Source organism: Pan troglodytes, chromosome 13, assembly GCF_028858775.2.
Source record: "Pan troglodytes isolate AG18354 chromosome 13, NHGRI_mPanTro3-v2.0_pri, whole genome shotgun sequence".
In the NCBI taxonomy this organism is placed as follows: Eukaryota; Metazoa; Chordata; class Mammalia; order Primates; family Hominidae; genus Pan; species Pan troglodytes.
In genome coordinates, this window is record NC_072411.2 from 79,311,908 (window position 1) to 79,338,790 (window position 26,883).

The 26,883-nt window shown below is 40.5% G+C and overlaps 2 protein-coding genes across 4 annotated transcripts in view; both read right to left on the reverse strand.

Moving 5' to 3' along the window:
• Positions 1-26,883, reverse strand: part of NFE2L2 (NFE2 like bZIP transcription factor 2) — a 161,932-nt gene that overhangs the window by 40,290 nt on the left and 94,759 nt on the right. The gene's annotated exons all lie outside the window — the stretch shown is intronic.
• On the reverse strand, positions 14,469-15,267 carry LOC100613167 (putative uncharacterized protein FLJ44553). The gene has a single exon (XM_054679130.2). It carries the CDS (start codon positions 15,126-15,128, stop codon positions 14,586-14,588), a length of 543 nt encoding a protein of 180 aa, XP_054535105.1. The 5' UTR covers positions 15,129-15,267; the 3' UTR covers positions 14,469-14,585.

Here is a 26,883-nt window from a genome sequence, read left to right on the forward strand (position 1 = left end):
TCCCAATTTGGTAGAAAAAGTTCAATGATTGATTAACAATGTCTGCCATGGGCACAGAATTATGAGTGGTGGCACATATCAGGTATGTTTCTTCCTTGATATAGTCCAAATTCCTACTTTTACATTTGAGGAAACTGAAGAGTGAAGTGGTTACTAATGACCACAGAGGTAACTACTGGCAGAACCAGAAATAGAATAACATTTCCTGACTCATGGAATTATGTTCTTCGCATACAACAAATTGATTTGGAATTTTTATTTTTTTTGATACGGAGTCTCACTCTGTTGCCCAGGCTGGAGTGCAGTGGCATGATCCCGGTTCACTGCAACCTCCACCTCCCAGGTTCAAGCGACACTCGTGCCTCAGCCCCCCAGTAGCTGGGATTACAGGCATGAACCACCATGCCAGTTAATTTTTGTATTTTTTAGTAGAGACGGGGTTTCACCATGTTGGCCAGGCTGGTCTCGAACTCCTGACCTCAGGTGATCCACCTGCCTCAGCCTCCCAAAGTGTTGGGATTACAGTCGTGAGCCATGGCGCCCGGCTGACTTGGACTTTTAAAGGCAAATCTAGTACTGGGCCAGACCTAAAGGATAAGGTGTAAATTTTATTGACATGTTAGCACATTATTTTTGGAGGAGATTAATAATCCAGTTTATTAATGATAATAATTATTGTACATATTTTATAAACACTCCCCACAAATCAGGGAGATGCAATTAGGCCCAATATTACAAAAATCAGAGGTGACAAAACAATTAAGTGACTGGCTCAAAGCTCAAGGAAATGATTATCTGACAATGGCCCAGGCTTCGTCTACTCTAGGTCAGATCTCTGTAGAGTCTCTTGGCTTGTGCTGTATTTACTGAGAATACTCACAGCAAGACTCCCTAAAGATTACATTTTTCCACATTCTGTTTAATTAATTCCCCAAGGACAAAATGATGAAGTATTTTTCACTAGAGAGAAAACTTGCAAACAAATAGGAGAACAGGATTTCTGCATTTAAGAACTTCAGCGTGAAGGGTACTGAGAAAGTAAATGAGCTGTTTGCAACTTTAGCCTCTCTACCTACCAGCAGGTTTTTAATTTTTCTTATTTAATGAAAAGGTCTAAGAGCAAGAATCAAAATGTACTGAGAAGACTATAAGGTGTTAAAACCCTTTTGCTTCTTCCAATAAATTAAATTTCTCTAATTGTGTGATTCTAAAAAGCCTAACATGCAGTTAACTTTAATGTCAGTTTAGAGCTATCCCTCCTGTAAGATTCAGGTAACTTGTTCATCATGTTTTCTTTCTCCTGATGAAAGATGGAATATTTCAGTCTTTGGAGTTCATAAACTTTCAAAAATTTGTAATGGTCAGTGTATGAATTCACTTGCCTTTTTCCCTGCTAACAGTTCTTGTATGCTTACTATGCATAATAACCCGAATTTTTAGATTCTTTATTTCTCTACAATATATTAGGGATATGGAAAGCAATAATAACACAACAAAAACAAGTATTTATTGAGTGCTAAATATGGCCCATGTACTTTATATGGGTTGTATCATTTAATCCTCTCAGAAAATCCAAGACAGGTCCTTTACTGTCCCACTTTAGAAATGAGCAAACTGAGGCCTGGAGAGGCGAGATAATTTTATCTATGGTCAGGCGGTTAGTAAGTAGCTGAACAAATCACTGACTTTAAAGTTCTTAAGCATGAAGATATGCTGCCTCCCATGCATAGTTCAAAAAATCGTAAAGGTTCATTAGGGAATTTGGGTAGAAATGTTTTCTGAAATGTTTCACCAAAAACTATCCAAGCAATTTATGTTTCATTTAAAAAACAACAGTTGAATACTTAGTGAGAGAGTTTGAAGGAAGACTCAGCTGAGTTAAACATGGATACTACTCTGAAGGTCCTTACAATCCAGTAAAAAAAATCACACTTGCCCATAGCCAGGAAGTAGCTGATGATGCAAAAGAGGCAGGCAGTTAATGTAGCCAACCTGATACCTGAGGTCAGGGGTTTCTCTTTTCATTTTCTGCAAAATTCACATAATATTTTAAAAATAGCTTTAATGAGGTCTAATTGATATAAAATAAATTACATATATATAAAGTACACAATTTGATAAGTACACACACACAATTGTAGTTATAATTTGTATTTTCCTGATGACTAAAGATGTTGACTATCTTGTCATGGCACTGAGGTTTTAATACATAATGTAATACTTTCTATACATCGACTGAGAGGAAGGTATGTACCCCTAAAATATGCTTTATTGTTAGAAACTTTGCTGGTTACATAATCAAAGAGGAGTTATGGTGAAACAATATTATTAACTATGGATAAAATGACACCAAAATTCCAGAAAATATAAAATATGCAACTCAACACAAACTTGAGTTCTTACAAAAGGAAACTATAAAATACCAAGCTTTTACTTTCAGCTGGTGCCTCAGAATTTCCTCTGCTACCACGCGCTGGTGGACCTACTCATGTTTTCTGAACTGTATTGAGATGCAACAACTATTACCTGTTTCTTTCTTTTTCTTGACTGTTCTCCCCTTAAATTCCTAGATGACACCATTAACAATTTAAATCAAACTGGTTAAAATATCTATTATCTATCCTAATAAGGTCACTGTAGTTTTTTTATTTTTTATTTTTAAAAAAGCTCTAAACACTGAATAAATAGATGCTTTGTGGCAACACGGATTCATAAACTAGAGGGAGATTTTTTTGTACACTATATATGGAGACATTTCTTGCTAAAGTTTGCCCAGTCTAGCCTCCTGGGAAAGTAAGTACTGTATTAGCAGGAAATACATCTTTTCAATTGTCCGCTCTGGTTGGAAGATTAGATAATATGAACACTTGATCTCCTTATAATCAATTCAATTTAATTTAAGAACACTGTTGTGTACTGTGTGAAGTGCCTCAGGTAAAACTTGAGTTTATTGAGCATTATGTACAAAGCTCTCCTTCCAAACACTTTGTATGTGTCATTACTAATACTAGCAATAGCCATTTTACGGGTGATAAAGCCGAGTTCAATCTGATTCAGTAACTTGGCCAAGATTCCATGGAAGAGCTCATGTGAAATTCTAGATTTGGCTGTTTCAAAACCCTTGCTCTTTTCACTGGGCTAGGCCCCAAGACACCTCCCAATGCTTTGTGAATGATTAAACATTGTAGGGATCACATTCTATATGATAGTACTTGCCGTAGACCTCATTTAATTGTATGTCATTATTTGAAGGGTGAAGTATAATTTTATGCAACTGAGATATCATAAAGCTGTATAAACTGTGCCATAATTTTCATGTTGGAATTCAATTTAAGATTTCCATGTATTTGTTTTTTTCTTTCTTGATTAAGGCTTACTAACCCTCTGCTCTTGATCCAAATCTGTAAATACATAAAACAGAAAGTACGAGGGCCCCCAGAAACCTCTCTCTGATTGCTACTGGCTCATTGGAAGAATATCACTCTAAGATTTTGCAGTCTGATTCTGTGGTCCAAGGTCTTCAAAGCTGACAATCAGTACCAGATTCTATCAAATTATCATATTCAACTCAAATTATCTCTTTTACTACAACTCACCTTCATAATTTCAAAAATGTGTACCCTGCTCTGAGCGAGCTATGCATTGATCATTCACTATGAGTGAATGCCTTGTTTTTCAGAAGGCTTATGTGGAAAGAGTGTGTTAGGAGGAGAGTCACACCAATGTGGCTAAAAGAAGAAAGATTAAGTATCTTTTAAAAACATAATAATATAATATAAAAATATTATGGTATCTTTAAAGATATAATAGATGATATGGATAGTCAAAAGATGTATAGCAAAGCAGTTCAAATGAACAAAAGATAAGGCTACAGGAAGGTTTGATGATAAAATGTAAAGAAATACAATTGAAATAGCAGTAACTTCACTTATATGTTTATCATTTTAATGTACAATATTGTAATGACGGAAACCAATAGTCACCCGGTATCATTTCACAGTCTTATGAACCTCAGAAACACATTGTGTTTACTGTCATAGTATACTTTTCTCTAAGAAATTATCTGTGAAGCAGCTGAGGTTTTAACAAATGACAATCATGTAATTAATACAAATTACAATTTCTCTAGCCTACTTTTCTACAAATCCGCTGTTTACTATTGTGTAGAGAATATAAGTGTGAGACAGGCAGACCTGAGTTTAGATACTAGCTGTGAGAGCCTGAGAAAGTAATTCAGCATGACTGACAAAAGTTTCCTAGTCTGTAAAATGAGGGTTGTTGTGAGGCTAACTGGATTAATGTATTTAAAGTTATTCATGAAGATGAAGAGCAGTCAGATCCTCTGAAATAATAATCTGAAAACAAAAAATGACTATGTGAACAACATTGATGGAAGAATAGACCACTGCCAACCCACAAATATAAAATATTTAGTTCTTTTTATAAATGCATGATACTTGACATAATGAAAAGTTATGGTCTGAACTTGAGAAACCTAGAGATTATTTGATATAAAAATAAAAGAATTGGCTTAGACTTAAATTCAAGAGCCAGAGATGGTGCTATTCATCTTCTTATCTCCGTTACTTTTTACTTTACCTGCTATGTGGAGATACTCGGTAAATGTTCCTTAATTGAATGAACAATTGCATGACTAAACTTTCTAAGGTTTGTTCCAACATCAACACACTGCTTTTATAAGATGACGAGAAAGAGTGTGTTGCATAAACACTGTTTTGTTGTGTTAGGGCACATGTAGTAAAATATCAACTGCTGGTTTAGCAAGAGACCTTGGTATTTATGTTGAAATAGGAAGGCTGCATATTTCATTTTGTATATATTTTTGTTAATAAATATTTATAACATTCATATTCTACTCATCAAGGAATTTTCTGAGGCAAAGGAACAGGATTGCGAGGAGGTCTCAGTAATGTGAGGCTCGCTTTATTGCACTAGTGAACTAGCAGGCTCCATCTAGAATATATTTAAAAAATTTTTAATAATAGCAGTGGAAAATAAAGAATAATTCTTCGTGTTCTTTGGGACTCTTTATGTTTGTAACTTAGGAGCCCTTACTGGCTGAATTCTGTGGTACTACTGCCAAGAATTTTGCAGACTGCACAAGCATTTTCATTTACTGAAATGTTAATGTCTTAATTTAAAATCTACCATCATACTTAATTTAGTGGCGTTAATGGCCTCTACCATTCACTTTTAAAATGCCACCTAATTCAGAATTATTTTCTAACTTCTTATTTTACATATAACTGAACTCCCGTAGGATTGGGTGAAGTCTCTTGAGAGCAGCTCACTGTGGGCGTGCGGCAAGAGATCAACATTTATCTCAGCTGCTTATATGTGGTCTAAGTGGATTTGGCAGTGCCAGAACAATGTGACTGCCAGGACCCAGAAACTAATGCTTTCCTTGCCTAATAAGTAATTTTTTTGAAGTCTCCTATCTGTTTCTCAATGACTAAATCCTGTAAGGTATGTAACAGACTACTCATATTGGTTTTCTGTGAGTGGCAGGTTTAAGGGTAGAGGAACATTACTTCTTACCTTACATATTTCTGTATTGTTTGATTTTTTTAATGAGCACTTTTAATGTATTTAATATTTAATCCTCATGATTTGAATATTTAAAAAATATAAAAAGTAAAAAGTTAATCTCCCCAATCTATCTTCCATTCACTAAATCTCCTCACTTTTCCCCGGAAACATATGTATAAGCAAATATATACTCTCTATATACAAATACTATTGTATTACATATACTATAATATATACTATCTATATATACTCATTTGTATATATAAGCAAATATATATTCTATATATCCTAAATACTATCATATTATATATACTATAATATATATTCTGTATAAATATACTCATATGTGTATATATATATAAGCAAATATATACTCTATTTTTCTCATTTTTCACACAAAAGTTAGCAAATAGTGCATATGGTTCTCCATCTTGTGTCTTTCATTAAAAATGTCTTGGAGGTTTGTACTGTTTATCAATATACTATGTGGTACATCTTCACTCTCTCTGTATTTCTTTCTTCCTTTTTTTTTTTTTTTTTTGAGACGGAGTCTCACTCTGTCGCCCCGACTGGAGTGCAGTGGTGCGATCTCTGCTCACTGCAACGTCCGCCTCCTGGGTTCAAGCGATTCTCCTGCCTCAGTCTCCTGAGTAGCTGGGATTACGGTGACCACCACCACGCCCAGCTAATTTTTTGTACTTTTAGTAGAGACGGGATTTCATCATGTTGGCCAGGCTGGTCTCCATCTTCTGACCTCGTGATTCGCCCACCTCGGCCTCCCAAAGTGCTGGGATTACAGGTATGAGCCATCGCGCCCGGCCCCCTCTATGTGTTTCTTTCTAAAGCTGCATAATATTCAATTACATGGATGCATCATGATTTATTTAACTAGTTTCATATTGATGAATACTGGATTGTTTCTAATCTTGCTATTACAAGTCATGCTGCAATAAGTTACCTTGACCTTGACCTGGGTCATTTTTTAATGAATTTTTTTTTTTTTTTTTTTTTTTTTTTTTTTTTTTTTTTTTTTTTGGAGACACAGTTTCACTCTGTCACCCAGGCTGGAGTGCAGTGGTGCGATCTCGACTCACCACAACCTCTACCTCCCGGGTCAAGCGATTCTCGTGCCTCAGCCGTCTGAGTAGCTGGGACTACAGGCATGTGCCACCACGCCTGGCTAATTTTTGTATTATTAGTAGAAATGGGGTTTTCCCATGTTGGCCGGGCTGGTCCCAAACTCCTGATCTCAGGTCATCCGCCCGCATCGGCCTCCCAAAATGCTGGGATTACAGGTGTGAGCCACCGTGACTGGCCATTTTTTAAATGATTTTAAAATTTTTATTTTAATTGACAAATGATAATTGTATATATTTATGGGGTACAATGTGATGTTATGAGATATATATATGCACACACGAGATGATTAAATAAATCTAACTATTAATAATAGGTCATTTTATGTGTTAAGTATATTCACAGGATAAAGTCATTGAAAAGTGCCTCTTGGGTCAAGGATAAGCACTTATAAGACTGACAGATCTTGCCAAATTACCTTTCATAGAGTTGTACCAATGTATAATACCGTAAGTTAGATTGTCAAAACTTTTAGATTTTTGAAAATGTGACAAACATATTCATATTACTGCCCATGTTTCTATTGGGTTGTTGATTTTTAAAATCTTATTTATTTCTAGTGGTGCTTTGTATATAAGGGATATTAGTACTTTGTGACATGAGTTGAAAATACTTTTCCCAGTTTGTCATTTGTCTTTTAACTTTGATTATGGTGATTTTGTTTCTTTGCCACACAGACATTTTTTATTTTAACATAATTGAATTTATCAGTTTTTTTAATGGCTTATATATTTTAAGTCACATTTACAAGGACCTTCCAAGGTTATAAAGACATTTTCTCATAGTTTTCCTCTAGTAATTTTAATTTGGTTTTTCACATTTAAATATATGATGTCTTTGTAATTTCGTGTATAGTGTATAGATCCAGTTTTATTCCAGATGGCTACCTAGTTACAGCCTGCCTAGAACTAGGCTAACTTGTTACAACTAGTTCAATACCATATATTGAATAGTCAGTCTCTCTTTTCCCTAGTGATTTGCAATGTCACCTTTATTGTATACAAATTCCTGCGTGTATCTGGGTTTATATCAGAACATTTTCATCTGTTCTATTGATCTGTATGTCCATTTATGGTTCAGTCTCACATTGTTTTAACTACTGAGGCTTTATAATGTGTTTTAATACTTGATAGGGCTAACCATTCCACATTCTCCCTCACACATATACATTTGAGAAATCTCTTGCCAAATTTGAAAGGGAAAAAAATGGTATTTTTTACTGGAATTGTGTTAAAATGTTAAATTAACTTAGGGAGATATGACATTTTAACAATTTTTATTTTTCCTACCCAGGTATGTTCTTTCTATTTATTCAAAGCTTGTTTGGGTTCCTTGGTTTTATTTTAAAGTTCTCTGCATATAGGGCATACACATTTCTTGTTAAATTTGTTCCCAAGTATTTTATTTTTTCTATTGCTACTTTAAATAAGGTCCTTCATCCTTATATCCTCCAGTAGGTTATTATTTGCACATATAAGATTGATTGGTTTCTGTATATTAATTTTCCACCTTTATACTTTACTGAATTGTCTTATTGTTCATAATAATTTTTCAGTTGAGTCTCTTGGGTTTAAAATCAGAGTCACATCATCTACAAATAGTGAAAATATTTTTCTTACTTTCCTATTTTTATACTTGAAGTTTTATAACGCCAAGTCATGATTGCTAGTACCTTCAGTAAAATTTTACATAGTAATTATGATAGTGAGCACCCCGTCTATTCCTAACTTTATTGGGGCTACCTCTAGACTTTCTCCATCAAGCAGAATGCTGGCTAGATGTGTTGTATCATGTTAAAGAAGTATGCATCTGTTTCTATTTTATTGAGTGCTTTTTACCAAGTTGTTTAAATCATGAGCATTTTAATAAACACCAACAAGAATAAAGCTACTCTTCTGATCTTTCTGTCTTCCCACCATCTGATCTCTTATTGTTGTTTCCCACTGGCTGGACCTAATCAGAATCCAGAAGGGAAGGGAGTCCATAAGGGGTCAGCTTCCCAGAGCATAGAGCAGGACAGAGAAGGGTAGAGAGTAGATCTGGAAGTATAGACAGGGTACAGCTGTCGGCTATATATGGAAGCCAATAGCAGACAACAAAACAGCCTCTGTCTTTATTAGTTGAAAACAAAACATTATGGGTGGCAAAAGCAATTTTCCTGAAGCTGGTAGCATTACCTTTGTTCATTAAAAAAAGTGAAAGAAAAGTGTGGGGTCTTAGTCTTAGGTAATTATTTATTTATTTATTTATTTTTGAGACAGAGTCTCACTCTGTCGCCCAGGCTAGAGTACAGTGGTGTGATCTTGGCTCACTGCAACCTCTACCTCCCGGATTCAGTCAATTCTCATGCCTCAGCCTCCCACGTAGCTAGGACTACAGATGAGCACCACCACGTCCGGCTACTTTTTTTATTTTTTGGTAGACATAGTGTTTCACCATGTTGGCCAGGCTGGTCTCGAACTCCTGGCCTCGAGTGCTTCTGCCCACCTCGGCCTCCCAAAGTGCTGGGATTACAGGCGTGAGCCACCGTGCACAGCCAGTGTTAGGTATTTATATATGGAGAGCTAGTTGTACTAACCTTTTCTAGATCTAATATATTGCATTTCCTGGTCTTAAACTCACATTCAGGATTGAGCTTTTTGAATGTAATTTCCCCTACATCTACTACCTTATTTTTAAAATCTTGCACTCCTTCCTTAGGCCTAAAAATAGTGTGCTAGTGTGGTGGATATTAGGTCAATTGTCAGCACCAGAACTAGACACTTTATGTTCTTGGAAGGATCTAGCAGAACACACCCACTTTACTGGCACCTTGGCCAGTCTCTGGGCATGTTCCATTCAGGCCTGCCTTGGATGCCCCCAGGCACCAGCAGGGCTGGCTTTGGGGGCAGCAGTTTCACCTGGCTATATTGTGCGATGCCCTCCCTGAAGGGCTGGTTGCCTTCTGCCAGAATTTGGAAACTTCTGAACTCCACAACAATCCTGCCCGTCTACTGCATAGGCTGCATATTTAGGAGGCATCACAGGTCACAGATAGAATTGCCAGGTAAAATACAGGACGCCCCGTTAAATTTGAATTTCAGATAAGAAATAATTTTGGGTATATGTATATCCCAAATGTTGCATGGAACATATTTATACCAAAAAATTATTTGTTGTTTATGTGAAATTCAAATCCAACTGGGCATCCTGTATTTTTCTTTGTTAAAAAGAAAAAAGAGCTTATCACAGAGCTCTTCCCAAAATAATCCTCCACTATGCTTCCTGCCACTACCTGCCCTCCCAGCTCCACAGTTCCTCCATAAGAACTACATTTATTAAAGTGTTAAGATAGCCTCGGCAGGATATTAACTATAAAGGTCAAAGTTAAGATTCACTTGTGAGGGCTGCACCTCTAACTTTAACCCGCATCATCAGGGATTCATTTACCAGATCAGTAAACTTGTTATTTGGGCACTAAGGACATTTTAGTGATGGTTGAGAGCAAGGGTGGACCATGAAAAGTTTAGATTCTCGTAGATGTGTGTAGAGGTAGGGCTGGAAGTGGAGGTGGGTTTTGGGGTATGTTAAAGCAATGCATTCAGGAAAGAGAATATTAAAGAGAACTTACACTGACAATTTTGCCTGGCTGGGATTCTTGTGTTATTCCTTCCTTGCCTCCTGATTTCCTTCCTTTTTTTTTTTTTTTTTTTTTGAGATGGAGTCTCTCACTGTGTCACCCAGGCTGGAGTGTGGTGGCATGATCTCAGCTCACTGCAACCTCCGACTCCCTGGTTCAAGCTATTCTCCTGCCTCAGCCTCCCAAGTAGCTGGGATTACAGGCATGCGCTACCACGCCCAGCTAATTTTTGTATTTTTAGTAGAGACAGGGTTTCACCATGTTGGCCAGGATGGTCTTGATCTCCTGACCTCGTGATCTGCCCGCCTCAGCCTCCCAAAGTGCTGGGATTACAGGCGTGAGCCACCATGCCCGGCATCCTTCCCTTCTTTAGTTTACACACATAGGCCCCAGGTACAGGGCATGAGCTAGAGCTGGATCTCAGCTGAATGGAAAGCAGGAGGCGCTATATTGGAAACAACTGCCAAGCAACCAAGGACTGGGGACAAAATAGCCTGGGAGGAGAAGTAAAACCAGGAAAAAGTTTAAAATTAGGTGCCTGACATTTAAGGGAAAAAGTCCAAAGTTAATCAAGGATGACCGCTTATTGCAAGATTCAAAACCTCTAAATGACAAAACTTCTAAAAAAGGAAATGATGATAGCACGGGGAACCCTGCTGATCCATCTCCCTGCCCAAATACTTCTCCATTCCCAACATCTGTGCAGCCATGTGCAGCAGAGACAAACAGCAGCAGCACTCCACCCCCAAGCTTTGAGAACCACAGAGCTGTGGCTGACACAGTGGTCCTATCTCTGTGAAGTACACAAACCGTACCACAGCCTTATTTTCTGAGACCATCTCTATGTAACCAGCTTCCCTAAATGCTGTGGCCCAAGAGGCTAACACTTTGGTCTGTCATGGGGCAATATGGCTGCTCCCACATGGCATCCAAGTCCATGCTTAGAGACTGAAGGGGAGCCAGCCTTGGTAAACCAGGTCTGTGGTCATTTCCCCACCTGGCATTTTTGAGCTGTACCAAGCAGCCTAGGGGTTCTTACTGCAAGGGCACGCTCAAACCTGACTTGTCCAGACAAGCAGGAGAGTTTTGGGCTCCCAATCGAGCACGGTGGTCAGTCTGTTCCAGTTTGTCTGGGACTTTCTAGGTTTGAACACTGAAAGTTCTACAGCTAGGAAATCCCTCAGTCCCAGGCAAACTGGGATGGTTGGTCACCCTGAAGTCAAGACACCTAGGCTTTGGCACCTAAACATCAGTTTCCTCATCTGTAAAATGCTGGGACTGGCCAGTACAGCTTCTAATGTTACTGCCACATCTGATAGTCCATGATTCACTCTCATGCTCCTGACCTTACCCATCTGCAGCCCAACTCCCAAACAAACTTCACTTGATCCAAGATCGAGTTCATGTAACCTGATAAGCTAATCATTAGTGTGTTAACAGGAGAGGATTATAGGGTTCACAGTTGAATTTTAACAATGGCTCGGGTGGAAGGCATGTGGGTAGCTGAGTCGTTCTAATGGTGGGAAGTTCAGCTGGGGAGATGGAGTGTATGGCTCTGTGCCATCTGAGAGAAAGATATTTTTAGGCAGGCAGGTTTTGAGGCAGCCAGCCTGAGAGAGCTGGTTTGATGGGCTGCTTTTAGCTGCACAGCAGGAACAGGCCACAGGCAGGGCAGTCTTGTCTGACTTGAGCCAACTTTCACACTATAACCTGAATAAAATCAGCAGTTGAAGCCACAGACTGGAGAAGAAAGGATGCAGTCTGCTGATAGCAATATATATGTATATAATGCATTTGCTTTGAGCCTGGGTCTGTCATCTATAATACAGATATGTAGCTATGATCCTGGGTAGTTGAGAGTTCAGACTCTGGGGTCACCACCTACCAACTCTGTGATATTGGGCAAGTTGTAGACTGAATAATATGCATTTGCTGATATTTAACCTTTTTGATCTACACAAACAGGAATTCCACGTGGTTCAGCCTAATAGCTTACTCTCCTTTTTCCTTGGTTTCCTCATGTGTGAAACGCAGATAGCCACCAAACTTTTCAGGACACTGTGAGGACCAAATGAGAGGGACACATAAGGTGGTCAGAACAGTCCTAGCCCCACAGTCCATGTCAGTGATGTCAGCCACCACCATCCTACTGGTGAAGAGGCATGCATACAGGGCCATTAGACTCCATCAGCTGAACCTAGGGTAGCCCAGACTCTTCCTGTCTTCCTGAGACATGGAACATGGATGAACCAAAGTGAATTGGTCACCTTAGCTGAACTGTAGAAGTTCATTCTAATCCCACGGTGAGGAAAGGGGAGTAGGTTCATACTACAGGTTTTTCAGGTCATTCCAAGACTGAATGTTTGTTTTTCCTCCCAATATAATCAGGTCCTAAGTATAAAAAAGAGCTTTTTGTCATGAGGTTTTGCTCTAACACCATGGAGCCCTTTCTTTAGCCTTATAGAATCTGTCTGTAGCGCCCACACATGGCCATCTTCTTCAACTTAACTATATACACACACATACGCATACATTGTGAAGCACATAAGGAACACATGAGACAGCCTCATCATTATCAGATTACAAAAAAGTTACACTGAATTTCTTCTCTCAATAATTAACAGGAAGCAATTCAAAAAGAGGAAACAACATATGCTGTGGCATTATCATTATAATTAAATCACATTTATTAACTGAAGCAAATTCACTTGAGCTTTTTAGAGGATTCTAGGAAATAGATTCCTTACATATAATGAGGAGGTGCATCTTTAGGTCTTTTCATATTCTTCTTCCCTGTAACAGTCCTATGTTTGGTCTTTTCTCGTCAGGTTCATTCCCTTGACACTAACAGAGAATACTGTAATTCTAAAGTAAAATGATAGCTGGGGAACCATGGATTCCAAGGCCAGCACCTCCCCATTGTGTGGATCCCACAGATATGATGTCAGAAATCTAAAAAGAAAGAAAAGAAAAAAACCTTGAACCTGGCTTGGTTTAAACTCTCTTTAAGCAGCCCTCTTTCACTCAAACGTGAGAAAGTTCAGTTTTCAACATGTATTAACAAAAGATGTTTACAACAGAATACCTGGTTGTGCCTAATAATGGCTTTGCTCTTTGAATTAATTTTTTCCTGGTGACAAAGGCTGAGCTTTTGAACTTCTGGGTAAGGCTAGGCTGGGCATTTTTGCTTGGCTTGGTTCTCTTAAATGGTTCGAAAAGGGTTGGTCTGGCACCTGGTATTTTGTGGCCAGTAATTACACTACAGTTGTTACTATGCATTACCGAAACTTCATTTTTTGACCAAAAGCCAACTGTATTCTTTAAACAAACATCTTTTGAAAGCCGAATGTGCTTTGAAATGATTTTAAAATCCATTTAATGAATAGGATTACTATTGAATTTCACAAATACAAATCAGAATTTTTTTTGATGCTTCATATTTTTTTCCCCCTGCCCTCCCATCCCACCCTTGGTGATGGTTGTACCCATTTGAGCATTTCTGAGCACATGATAAGTCAGAATTTTTTTAAACGATGTTTTGCTTTAGCATGGTGTCTGTAGTTAGTACAAGCCGTATGTGACCTTTCCACTTAAGCCATCTTAATGTTTCCTTTCCTTTCATCAGTGTGGATGTACAATGACATGCCCCTTCTATTTCCACCCCCAGGGAACAGATTTACTCTAGGGTGTGTGTTGATAACTGAGGCAGGGTGACTGATAAAGACTTAAATAGCCAGAGAAAGGAAAAATCTTTTCTACATCTAGAAGACTAGTAATCTACGGCCAGGCTTTCACAGCTGTGGGGCTTCTGAGCCCAGATCCTAATTCTTCTTTTTTTTAATTGGATTAACTAGCTCATTATCACCCAATTCTTAACTGAAAGCTTGATCACCGAGACAGCAGGATCAAGCCATGGGGATTGAGGTGGGTGGGTTGGGATGGTACATTGAAAGACCAATCAGCCAGGAGAGGCCCTCACCGGCGAGTTCCCAAATATATTGTAAGAACTCCTATCAATGCTTTCTCCCCTCACTGTTAGTTTCAGAACAATGACCACAGATACTCACCTCACAAGGACCTGATAAAGTTAAATGTGATACACATGTGATTGAGAAATTTTTTTTTTTCTTAGTATGCCCCTACCCCTTCCTCCCTGCCTCCGTGCGCTGGACAGCAGGCCCTTGTCCTATTGCCTCAAGGTAGAGAAATAATGTGACAAGATAAACAGCAAAACAACAACACAACTTCTGTAAGTTGTGTTTTGTGTTATAAAAAAATCTCAGAGGACTAGAGAGGATTTGGAATAAAGCCAAAGTATTTGGAAGAAAATGCTTTGAGGAGAGAGGAGCTTCCCTGGAAGACTAGAAACACCTCCCTCCACTGGTGGGAAGAAGGATGGATGAAAAGTGAGAGGGCAAAGGCCTGGGTAGGGTAGGTCCTTTCCTACTTCTCTACCTCTGTGTCTCAGGGAGACAGCAAGCTGGGGAGAAGAATGACTGTATGTTATAAGCCTACAGAACTTCCCAGACCCTGGAGTGGCCCCAAAATAGCAGGGAGATGCTGGGCACAAATGGGCCATGCAAACAGGAAGGAGGCACAGGTGCATCAGTATCGGTAAAGGAAGGCCAGAAGGAACTGTGGACATCTGGGTTGGTGCCTCCTCAAACAGCTGACATGAGGAACAAATGGATTTCCCAATACCTTGGCCCAACCTAACCACCTTCCCCTCCACCAAACCTTCATCCCACCCCAAATGTAAACATATCTTTAAAGGTAGAGAAATACCAAAGTGATGAAATTCATTGCTGACACCTTCCAACATATAAATTAGGTATATTCATAAAAGAATAAAGATGTATTTCTTGCATACTTGAGTTTGTACACTGAGGGCTGGGCATCCAGTTTGAGCTTCTGGGGAAGACAATGTGGCACAGCAGAGAGACCACTAACCTCAGAGTGAAAGAAGCAAAGCTCTGTCACTTAGCAATGTAAACTAAAAATAAATCCCAAGGCCCCCACTGACTAAATGGACCCCCATGTGGCCAAGAGGACCCCAGAAAAAAATTTAAAGACTTAGTTCCCAGCTATGATGAGAGGTCAGACATGCCTAATTATACTCCCCTTCTCTTTTATGGTTTAGACACAACAACTGAGCAGCATTAATGTTCCAATAGAGATCACATGACTCACAGAACAGATTCTTTGTGGCAATAAGATACCGAATTATAAACAGGACCTAAGGCCATGCCAGGTGAGGGGAAGTCATGTACTCCTACACCTAAGGAAGAAACTATGCTCTAACTGCCACAAGGATTTTCTTTTTCTCCAGCAGCTAAACAAGTACTGGCCTCAAGATAAGCAATATTTAAACAATTGCAAATCATCCTGCTCATAGACTCTGCCCAACTGAACCCCGTTCCACCAGCCATAACTACAGCTTTCATTGGATGAGAGACTAATTTTAGTAACTTTTTCCTGATAAGACCACCAACCATGGACTGGTTCTGACTAGTTTACAGAGATTGTGTACTTGTGAGCTTTTGTGTCCTGAAATGAGCTTTTGATGTGTAGGGCCTAACTGTAATACATTGAAATGTTAAGTCTCCATCCCAAAGTGAACATGGGTCATGTGTTACATGTATTTTTGTTCAATACGCATGTGTCAGGACCACCCTCATGAATATTCATAGCTCCTCCTGTAACCTGTTGAATATGTATATTTAGTCAACCTGTTCAGCATAAAGCTCCATCCCAACCCCTCTGCCTTCAAAATGCTTGTCTCTGGGCTTCTGCTGAAGGCTGAGCTTCCCAGCCTGTGAGATAGCCACCTTGAAGGCTATAACCCTTTATAAGAAATAAAGTCTCCTCTTTCTTTGTCTAAATTTATAAATTGTGTTTTTAAGTTAACAGTACTATGTAACTTTGGACAAGCCATGTAACTGCTCTGGGTCTCAGGGTTTCCATCCATAAAGTGGGTGATAAAACTTCTGACCATTCCTAGTCCTGTTGTGAGGAATGGGATGCTGCATGTGGATGTCACAAAATACAGTAGGACTCAACAAGGCAGTCTACACAGTATCAAATGCTAAGCATGATCAGAAGAAAAATATAGATAATAATTCCAACATGTAGAAACTTGTAGCAAAGACTGGCTAGATACTTGTCAATTTCATTTTCTTTTCCTGGCATACAAAAAGACCTTTCCCAGGCTTCCCTTGCAGTTAGGATGGGGCCATATGATTGGGTTCTGGCTAACGGGATTTGGCAGAGGTGACAGCAGTGCTTGCAGACCTACCACAGATCCTGCAGTGTGGTCTTATACATACTCTCTCCTCCCTCTCTGGCAACTGTTGAGGCCAAATGCTGAAGATGATGGCATTTTAAGATGAAAGGAGCCTGAACCTCCAAGTCACCACTTAGAGATGTTGTGCCGAGGACAGTCCCTGCACTGGCTTCTGATGCATAATATAAACTTCTATTTGAGGGTTTAATGCAGCCTATGTAGCCTATCCTAACACTGTGCTATAATAAGAAAAATAGAATATGTTATTATGACAGAATATATATATTCATGTATGTATCCATATAAATACATATGAGATGTCTTGAGGCATAAAGAAGTGGCTCAGTCAATACCTTTCCTTCCATATTATGAAGAATGTAAAAGTTCAATTTGTGCTGTTCTTGGGGAAAGATGTCACAGGCACAGATTGTGATGACATTCAAGTCTGTGTCTGGTTTGCTCAGTGGAAGCACAGTTACCTAGAAAGCTGGGGAAATCTTCCGCTTGGAGTTGACAGACACCCAGGCCCTCGGCTCTACTTCATCACAGCTGCTGAGGTTTTACTTTGCATGATCTGCTGCACCAGTTTCAGCTGGGAGACCGCCCTCTTCTTCCTTATGTTAAACTCTCCATGGACATTCAGTATTCTAACAGGAAGAACCCAGGAGATGCTCTTGGATCCAGGCAATAAGAGAAACCTGTTCTGTAGGGAACACATCTGTTAAAAAAAAATCTCAAAGCAGTAGGTTTGGCATATTTGATTATTCCTATGTCTATTCCCTAAACAGTTCAAATATGCACACATTTTCTGCCTAATTTCTTCTAAAGCCATCAGAACAGTTGATGCCATTGACCGTACTCAGAGACTGAAACCTCAGTGCAGCCCTGGAGGCTGCCCAAGTGCAGATAGCAGGACAGTGGTGTTTTCCTCAAAAACTACACTCTCTTTGTCCAAGGCTGGCAAAACAGTCTAGTTATTTGAGCTCTTGGGCTTCAAATTACCTGTGCTGCATGCTTTGTCACCACCCCTCTCTGGATAAGGCTTTATTCTAATTCCTTTAAACCAGTAGGAAGGATCCCTAGGGAGGGCTGTGTACCTCGTTCCTCAATTTAACAAAGACTACCCTCCTTTGGACCAGTGGCTGGCTGCAATCCATGGCAGAGAATCCTGCCCAGTGGGCTTGCAAACTCTGGCCATTGATTATACAGGGCAAATGAGGAGTCATGAATACAACGGGAGATCTGGACTGGTGAGGTGACTCACGCCTAGAATTCCAACACTTTGGGAGGCTGAGGTAGGAGGACTGCTTGAGCCCAGGAGTTCTAGACCAGCCTGGGCAACATAGGGGGACCCTTCTATGTCCCAGGGAGGACACTTGGAAATATTTGGCCGCCAGCTTTAATGACCACTATACCTACTTTTCCTTTCCTGCCTCCATCTGTTTGTTTGTTTGTTTGTTTGTTTTGAGACAGAGTCTTGCTCTGTTGCCCAGGCTGGAGTGCAGTGGCATGATCTCGGCTCACTGAAACATATGCCTCCCAGGTTCAAGTGATTCTTCTGCCTCAGCCTCCCCAGTAGCTGGGATTACAGGGGCGCGCTACCATGCCCAGCTAATTTTTGTATTTTGGGAGAGACAAGTTTTCACCATGTTGGGCAGGCTGGTCTCAAACTCCTGACCTCAAGTGATCTGCCCACCTCAGCCTCCCAAAGTGCTGGAATTACAGGCGTGAGCCACTGTGCCTGGCCTCCATCTGGGTTTATAGTCTCTTTCTGGTGACATTCAGCTCTAGCACCTGATCCTAGCACATTTATTGTCAATGGACTTTCATGCCAAGACTTTCATGCCAAGAGCAGCATTGGTAGTAAGTTGGACACTGGACGCCAAAGACAGAATCAGCCTCTTCATCAGTGATATCCATTCATTTATTGATTAATTAACAGATTAATTTATTAGACAAATGCTGACTGAAACTCTGTTATACTGGAGATGTGCTATGCGATATGATATGACCTTCAGTACAAAATATATAAGCCCAGGAAGGAGTGAGCTGATAATATTAAGCTTTTACTATGCCATTTATAGATCTCATTTCCTCTATTAAATTATTCTCTAGGCAACTTGATATTTTCTCTCCTGCATCTTCTCAATACTCACTAAAGACTGAATTTATTGGCTTAAAGTAAGAAACATGAAGCTATCAAAACTAACGAGCTCACACCTGCTTAGCCAAGGAGCATTTTTCACCCATGCCTCTCGGTTTAGGTGCAGGGTTTGGGGAAGGGGAAAAGACTTAAAACTGGGAAGTTGTGACGTTCTCACATAAATGGCTAGTCCCTGCAGCTTATCTTTATGCCGTAAGGGTGACATTAGCCATTCCCAATGAAAGTGGCTGCTTCAGAAGGTGCAGGTTGCAGTGGTCTCCATTTATGTGGGGAGCTTTACAAAACCCATGACCAGGCTACATCCAAACCAATTAAATCAGAATCCTGGGTTGGGGTGAGACTCAGGCATCGGTGTGTTTTAAATGTTTGGCAGGTGAAGCCATTAGCCTAGGACTATGGTTCTCAAACTTTAACATGTATCAGAATTACTTGAAGGGCTCATTAAAACACAAATGGGCCAGGCATGGTAGCTCACATTGGTAATCCCAGCACTTTGGGAGGCTGAGGCAGGAGGATTGCTTAAGGACAGGAGTTGGAGATCAACCTGGGCAACATAGCGAGACCCTGTCTCTACAAAAAATAAGAAAAATCAGCCAGGTGTGGTGGCACATGCCTGTAGTCCCAACTACTTGGGAGGCCAGGGTGGTAGGATCTCTTGAGGCCAGGAGTTCAAGGCCCTTCTTCAAAAAACAAAACTGAAACCAAACATAAAACCACACGGATGGCTGGTCCCATCCCCAGAGTTTGTGATTCAGCAGGTCTGGAGTAGGGTCTGAGAATCTGCATTTCTAACAACTTCGTATTGGATAATGATGCTGCTGGCCTGGGCACCACATTTTGAGAAGCACTGGTCTAGGAGACCCTTGGATACCTTAAAAACTGAATGGAGTGGGGATGGAACAGAGTAGGGGAGGCCTATTTCAGCCTTTGATTACCACTGGAGGATCTGTTTTGGTTGCACTCTTGGCTCAGATCTACTTGATAGTAATCTGCAAAATGTAGATATAATAAAACTACTTTATACATAGTTGTGAGGGTTAAGTGAAATGAGGCACGGAAGTGGCCACAATGTTAACCTGCAGGAGTCGTCGTCATCGTACTTCAGGAACTCAGACTAAATCAGGTTTCCCTAGAAACCCAAAGTGAACAGGAACCTTTGAGGAGGGTCTGAAACCTCCATACCACCAATGAGTTTTTTCTTACTTCCTCTCTCCTCTCTCTCTTTTTTTTTTTTTTTTTTTTAAGACAGGGTCTCACTCTGTTACCCAGGCTGGAGTGCAGTAGCACAATCTCGGCTCACTGCAACCTCCATCACCCAGGCTCAAGCGATTCTCCTGCCTCAGCCTCCTGAATAGCTGGGATTACAGGTGCACGCTAGCACACCCAGCTAATTTTTGTATTTTTAGTAGAGACGTGGTTTCACTATGTTGGCCAGGCTAGTCTCAAACTCCAGACCTCAAATGATCCACCCACCTCAGCCTCCCAAAGTGCTGGGATTGCAGGCATGAGCCACCGCACCTGGCTATTTTGCAATATTTTTAAAAATACATCTGTCAGTAGTGAGCCAGGTTAAAAAATACAAAATACAAAATACACAGTTTTGCAATGTTCCTTTCACTTCAGAATATATCTTGAGGATAGTTTCACATGAATGCATATAAATCTGCATTATTCTTTTTCTTTTCTTTCTTTCTTTCTTTTTTTTTTCAAGACAGCATCTTGCTCTGTCACCCAGGCTGGAGTGCGGTGGCATGATCTCGGCTCACTACAACCTCCACCTCCCTGGTTCAAGCAATTCTCCTGCCTCAGCCTCCCAAGTAGCTGGTACTACAGGCACGCACCACCATGCCTGGCTAATTTTTTGTATTTTCAGTAGAGACGGAGTTTCGCCATGTTGGCTAGGCTGGTCTCGAACTCCCGACCTCAGGTGATCCACCCGCCTCAGCCTCTCAAAGTGCTGGGATTACAGGTGTGAGCCACCGCGCCCAGCCTGCATTATTATTTTTCATGAGTCTGCATCACCCTGTTGCAACAATATAGCATAAACTATTTAACTAGTTTCCTATAGGTGGATGTTTACCTTTTTTTCTTTTGTCATTTTAAGCAATTCAAACAGCAAGTCAAACAGATTTGTTACATAAATTCATTAAAGTGAAACTGTTGGATCACAGATTATGTCCAATTCTCATTTTGGCCCAAACTGCCAAACTCCCTGGAAATTTCCAAGAGGTAGTATTATATAATAGCAAGGGTTCTGCTGCCAGACTGCTGGGGTTTGGCTACTGGCTTAGCCACTTAGTAGTTGTGTAACCTGGGGTAAATTACTCTAAAATGCTGTACCTCAGTTTCTTCATCCATAAAATGGGGGAGAATAGCAGCTGTTTCCTCACAGGGTTATTATGAGGTTTAAATGAGAGAATACATGTGAAACAGTATAACACCCGACACAAAGCAATTTCTGGGTAACTCTGACACAAAACAGAAAATCAAAAGTCAAAACAAGACAAGTAGAATCGCTCAGACAATGGGGAATGACCCAGATTGACCCATCTTGGTTTGGGTCCCTGCTTCCATGTAACACTAATGGTTCCAAATGACTCCACATTGGGGCTATGCGTTTAGGCTGCACTGACGAGGCTTGCGTAGGTACAGGGCATGGTATGCCTAATGGTCTGGCCATTTCACTAGGGCCAACATGACTTCCCCGAGGGTCAGGCCCTTGTCTTTGCTTGCCTGGCATAATAGCTAATACAGAGTTAAGTGTGGGGTTTCAACACTAGAGCCTCCAAATGAGTGATGTGCCCAGAGTGAGATTTAATTCTGACAATGGGTATAGGAGGCTTACTTGCAGAAACCAATGCTGGAAGAATTGACTTGCCTAAGATCACACAAAAGGAAAAGATGGAGGTGGCATTAGTATGGAAGAAAGCATTCTCTTTCCACTGTACAACACTGTGTCCAGCTACCTCTCTGTAAGTGACTAAAGGAATGGAGTTGGCCATCTAAAGAAATGATGATAATGACAATGATGTTGACTATGACAACAGCTGCCTAACTAACGTCTATTGAACACAATGGGCCAGGCACTGTTAAGTGCCTAAGCATTTTATATGGATTATTCTACTTAATTCTCCTGACCATATGGTTGAATGTTTATTACTGGTACTTACTGTTTGAGTGTCAGGTGCTCTTCTAAGCACTTTACACATTCCAACTCATTTCGTTTTCACAACAATTCCATGAGGTAGGTACTAATATTACCTCTGTTTTAAATGAGCTGAGGGAAAGAGAGATTAGCTAACTTACAAAAACCTAGTGGGTAGAGGATTCGCACTTTTAATCCAGACATTCTGGCTATTCTTGTTCTTTTAGACTAAAGATGCAGGAGGTTGAATTAATAATACTCCTCAGTCTATAGTACCCTCTCTTCATCAGTCTCTTCGCAGCCTCTCTCTTGTTCTATTTATCCCTATCTATTGATTATCTATCTATCTATCTATCTATCTATCTACCTATGTACCTATCTATCCATCCATCCATTTTATGTTTCTCCTCTTATTCTCCTCCCCCTCCCCAGAAGTGACCATTCACCGTACTCAATTAAATGTGCATCTTTTTGTTTGCGTAAGTTGTACAACCTGTGTTGCCATGCTATGCAAGTCTTCTGTGGCTATAGCCTGCTCTAAAATGCTTGAACTATTCTACTACAAAAGTTAACTCGTACGCTGCACACTGCCCTCTCTCTGTTGATGAGCATAAGCCAGTAAGTGAGTCTGAGAACACGGAGATCATATAGTCTTGGTTCAATTTCCAACAAACAGATTTGATATAGTTAATATAGTTACAACAGATCTTGAAAGGTCAGCAAGATAAAAGGATAAGCTAGAGACCAATGCAAGTCCAAGGGTTGATTGGGGGTCTGGCTTCCCTAATCTTCATTAGCTCCCCTAATCCCAGATTGCCCTAAGTAATAACAAACCATGTAAACGTGATGAGCTTGCCATAAAGCACAGCTTAAGACAAGTCCCCAAGCTTCTCACTTCCAACCAGATTAGCACCCCAAGCCTCTGGAGAGGACTGAATCCATCTACACTGGGACTTTAGTAAAGCATTTAACTCACATATCCAAGTAAAGTCCTGATGGTTAAAAAGTGGTGTTCTAGGCTGAGTGCAGTGGCTCATACCTATAATCCCAGCACTTTGGGAGGTCCAGGCTGGAGAACTGCTTGAGCCCAGGAGTTTGAGACCAGCCTGGAAAACCTAGTGAGATCCTATCTCTACACAAATCAAAAAAAATCTGGGCATAGTGCAGTGTGCCTGTAGTCCCAGCCAATCAGGAGACTGAGCCCAGGATGTTAGCACTACAGTGAGCTATGATCATGCCACTGCACTCTAGCCAGGACAACAAAGGGAGACCCTATCTCAAAAAAAAAAAAAAAAAAAAAAGTTCTAAAACTGGAGGCACAATTAAATCTGCATGAACCAATATAGTTATCCTAAACTTGGATCAATTTGAGACCAAAGCCACCTCCACCATTCCTGAGTGTTGAGAATTCCACCCTGTACTCCCTGCCACTCTGACCAGCCCTTAGTCCCTCCTTCTCCCCCTACAACACTCAGCTCTCTTCCCTGCCATCAGGCCTGTTGCAGGCCGAATTTTGTGCCCTCGGTGAAATATGTTGAAGTCCTAGCCCTCAGTACCTCAGAATGTGAGCTTATTGGGGAAAATAGTGTCATTGTAGATGTAACTAATTAAGATGAGGTCATACTAGAGAAGTAGAGTGGGCCCTTAATCCAACAAGACTAATGTCCACGTGAAGAAGACCATGCGAAGATGCAGAAATATAGTGAGAACATCATGTGAAGATGCAGAAAGAGATGTGAGTGATGCATCTACAAGACAAGGAATACCAGCAATTGCCAGCCACCATCAGAAGCTGGCAAAGAGGCATGAAACAGATTCTCCTTTGGAGACCTCAGAAAAAACCAATCCCGCCAATCCCTTAGTCTTGGACTTCTAGCTTCCAGAACTGTGAGAGTATACATTTCTGTTGTTTGAAGCCGCCTGGTGGTACATTTTTATGGCAGCCTAGGAAGGGCTGCAAAAGGCTTGACAGCCGTTTCTGAGCCTGGACTCCATGGGGAGATATTTAGCAAAGGCTTTGACCAGCATGCTGGTTTCATCATCCCTGGCCCATGAGCCAGTCTTGCCATTCCCAACTCTGAATAGGACACCATCTAATTTCCCTGCTCCTGGACCTAGGCTGTCAAGGTAATAGCAAAACTAGATGAATTGATTATGTTGCAAAGTCATTGTCTCCAATCATAACTTGCCCCTTTCTGAGCCTGAGCAATCTTTCATCACATTGAATAAGTATCATAGAGATTCTCAACTAGTGGGGAGAGAAGGGCTCATGGTTTGAAATAAAAACTTTGCCTCATTGCTTTACTTCATTTAAAATTTATTTCGAATTTCTAAAAACATCAGAGGAGGATAGGTAATTTTTCTTTTTTGCAGAGTAGTGTAAAGTTGGATCCATATTCCCCTTTCCTTGAAATTAGCACAAATGTGCATAGGTGGTGGAGTTGTGGTACAAATGAATAAAGCAGCCTGCCTTTCTAACCACCACTATACAAGACACTCTTATGGTTTACTAGATTGGAAGCTCCTGAATGACAAAAACCCTTCTATGTTCCCTCTGTGCATCTTCCCAACTCCCTAATGCCATTCATCGCACTTTAAAGACATTCAGTAAAAAGAGGCACAGACGGCCAGGCGCGGTGGCTCACGTCTGTAATCCTAGCACTTTGGGAGGCCAAGGCGGGCGGATCATGAGGTCAGGAGATCGAGACTATCCTGGCTAACATGGTGAAACCCCGTCTCTACTAAAAATACAAAAAATTAGCCAGGCATGGTGGTGGGCGCCTGCAGTCCCAGCTACTCGGGAGGCCCAGGCAGGAGAATGGCGTGAACCCAGAAGGCGGAGCTTGCAGTGAGCCGAGATCGCGCCACTTCACTCCAGCCTGGGCGATACAGCAAGACTCCGTCTCAAAAAAAAAAAAAAAAAAAAAAAAGGCAGACTTGGGCAGAGTTTCCTATTCTCTCAGCAGTAGGTGGATAAATTAGTGAATTAGTGACTATTATATGGTGTTTGATGCAAATACTGCAGTTTAATTTCCTCACTGCTCCCTTTCCCCTCTTTTTCTCTTTTGTCCCTTTTTTGCCCTCATCTTGTAGAGAAGGAAGGGCACAGGGGCCTCTTTCTACACTAAGGAAATCTCAGAGGAGTTATCCCAGGTCCATAGAGACTTCCTGAGTAGCATTCAAGCTGCAGTTCTCTTCAGCTGGCAACTGTTCTACAGTTTGCAACCTCAGGTCATTCCAAAGAACGAACCTCTTGAAATAAACACAGAGGAATGGGGCCTTTTATTATCTCCAGATGGGATTATGCGGCCTTGGAAGCTGTTGAAATAATTCTTCTGTGCCTGAATCAAACTTTTTTTATCTTCCAAAAGGAAAGAAAGAGAGGAGTGGTAAATTGTGTTAACTGAAAGCCAACTCGGGTTAAATTCTGCTGATAGGTCCCCTTCCCCCACTAAAACCCAGGTTTTTAAATTTGCTTTTTATTTATTTTTGCATCCCTTTTTCCCTTTTACAATAAGATATTAAGCTGGGTTGGAATGCACACACATACACACAAACACAAAAGGACAAAATTGTAAAACCGTTGTTTTTGTGTTATCCAAGATTTAGATGTTGTTTTTTTAAAACGGGGATGAAATCTGAAAGTGGAAATACATGTTTTTTAGGGTATTACTAGAAAAGAAAGTATGATAAAGCGTGTCTGTAATACTTTTATTTTTACTCTGGTGGTAGTGGCGAGCTGAGAAGTTTCTACATACATGGAGTCCAATGAACATCTATTGAACAAACACCATAAATATGTACAATTTTGGGCTACGTAATTTTAAAATTGATGGTGCCACCTATTGGTGATGATATAAAGTGTAAAATGATCACTTACATAGTAAGTTATTTCATATTTTCCAATCATGTTACTTATTCCCACAGAGATTCTGTGAGGAGCTGGAAGGCAAGCTTGGTTCATGCAGACATGAGGCACTAATGTTTTCAACTGGGTTGCTCTCCACTGGATGCCTATTAAATGCTCAGCACTTTGGAGTATACCAGAGAAGTAAAGACATGGCCCCTGCCTTCAAGGAGCATTTTATCCAGTTGGTAAGAGACCTACCTACCAATATAACAAAATAATAAATAGCCTTGGGAGGATGAGGCCGGGAGGATCCATTGAGGCCAGGAGTTGAAGGCTGCAGTGCACTATGATCGCGCCCTATGCATAGACACTCCAACCTGGGCAACATAATAAGACCTTGTCTCTATAAAATAAAGAAATAAAACAAAATAATAAATAGCTTGACATTAAAATGTATAATGCTCCTTCTATATATATATGGCTATATTTTATATAGTATATGGTAATCATACTTTCTAAATCCTCAGCACAGTGTCAGGACTCAGGACATGTTACTCCAAAGTATGGCACCTCACTTGGCTGAGTACTTTACTTATTTATTTACTTATTTTACTTATTTTTTTTTTTTATTTATTGAGAGGGAATCTCACTCTGTCGCCCAGGCTGGAGTGCAATAGTGCGATCTCGGCTCACTGCAACCTCTGCCTCCTGAGTTCAAGCGATTCTCCTGCCTCAGCCTCCCAAGTAGCTGAGATTACAGGTACCCGCCTCCATGCCTGGCTAATTTTTGTGTTTTTAATTTTTGTGTTTTAGTAGACAGGGTTTCACCATATTGGTCAGGCTGATTTCAAACTCCTGACCTCAAGTGATCTTCCCGCCTCAGCCTCTCAAAGTAGTGAGATTACAGGTGTAAGATACCATGATCGGCCCTTGGCTGAGTACTTTAAACTAAGGGACTCTGGAAGGACCTTGGAATAAAGTGTTCTCTGACCCTCTTCTGCTCTCCTGTCTCTTGTCTCTTTTTCTTCTCTAAAACAAGGATAGAAATCAGAATTTCTCTATGCCAAGACAGGTCCTAGACACTAGGACCACTCTTCTGCAAAGCAAGCCATAAAACCTCTGGGTCATTCTTTCC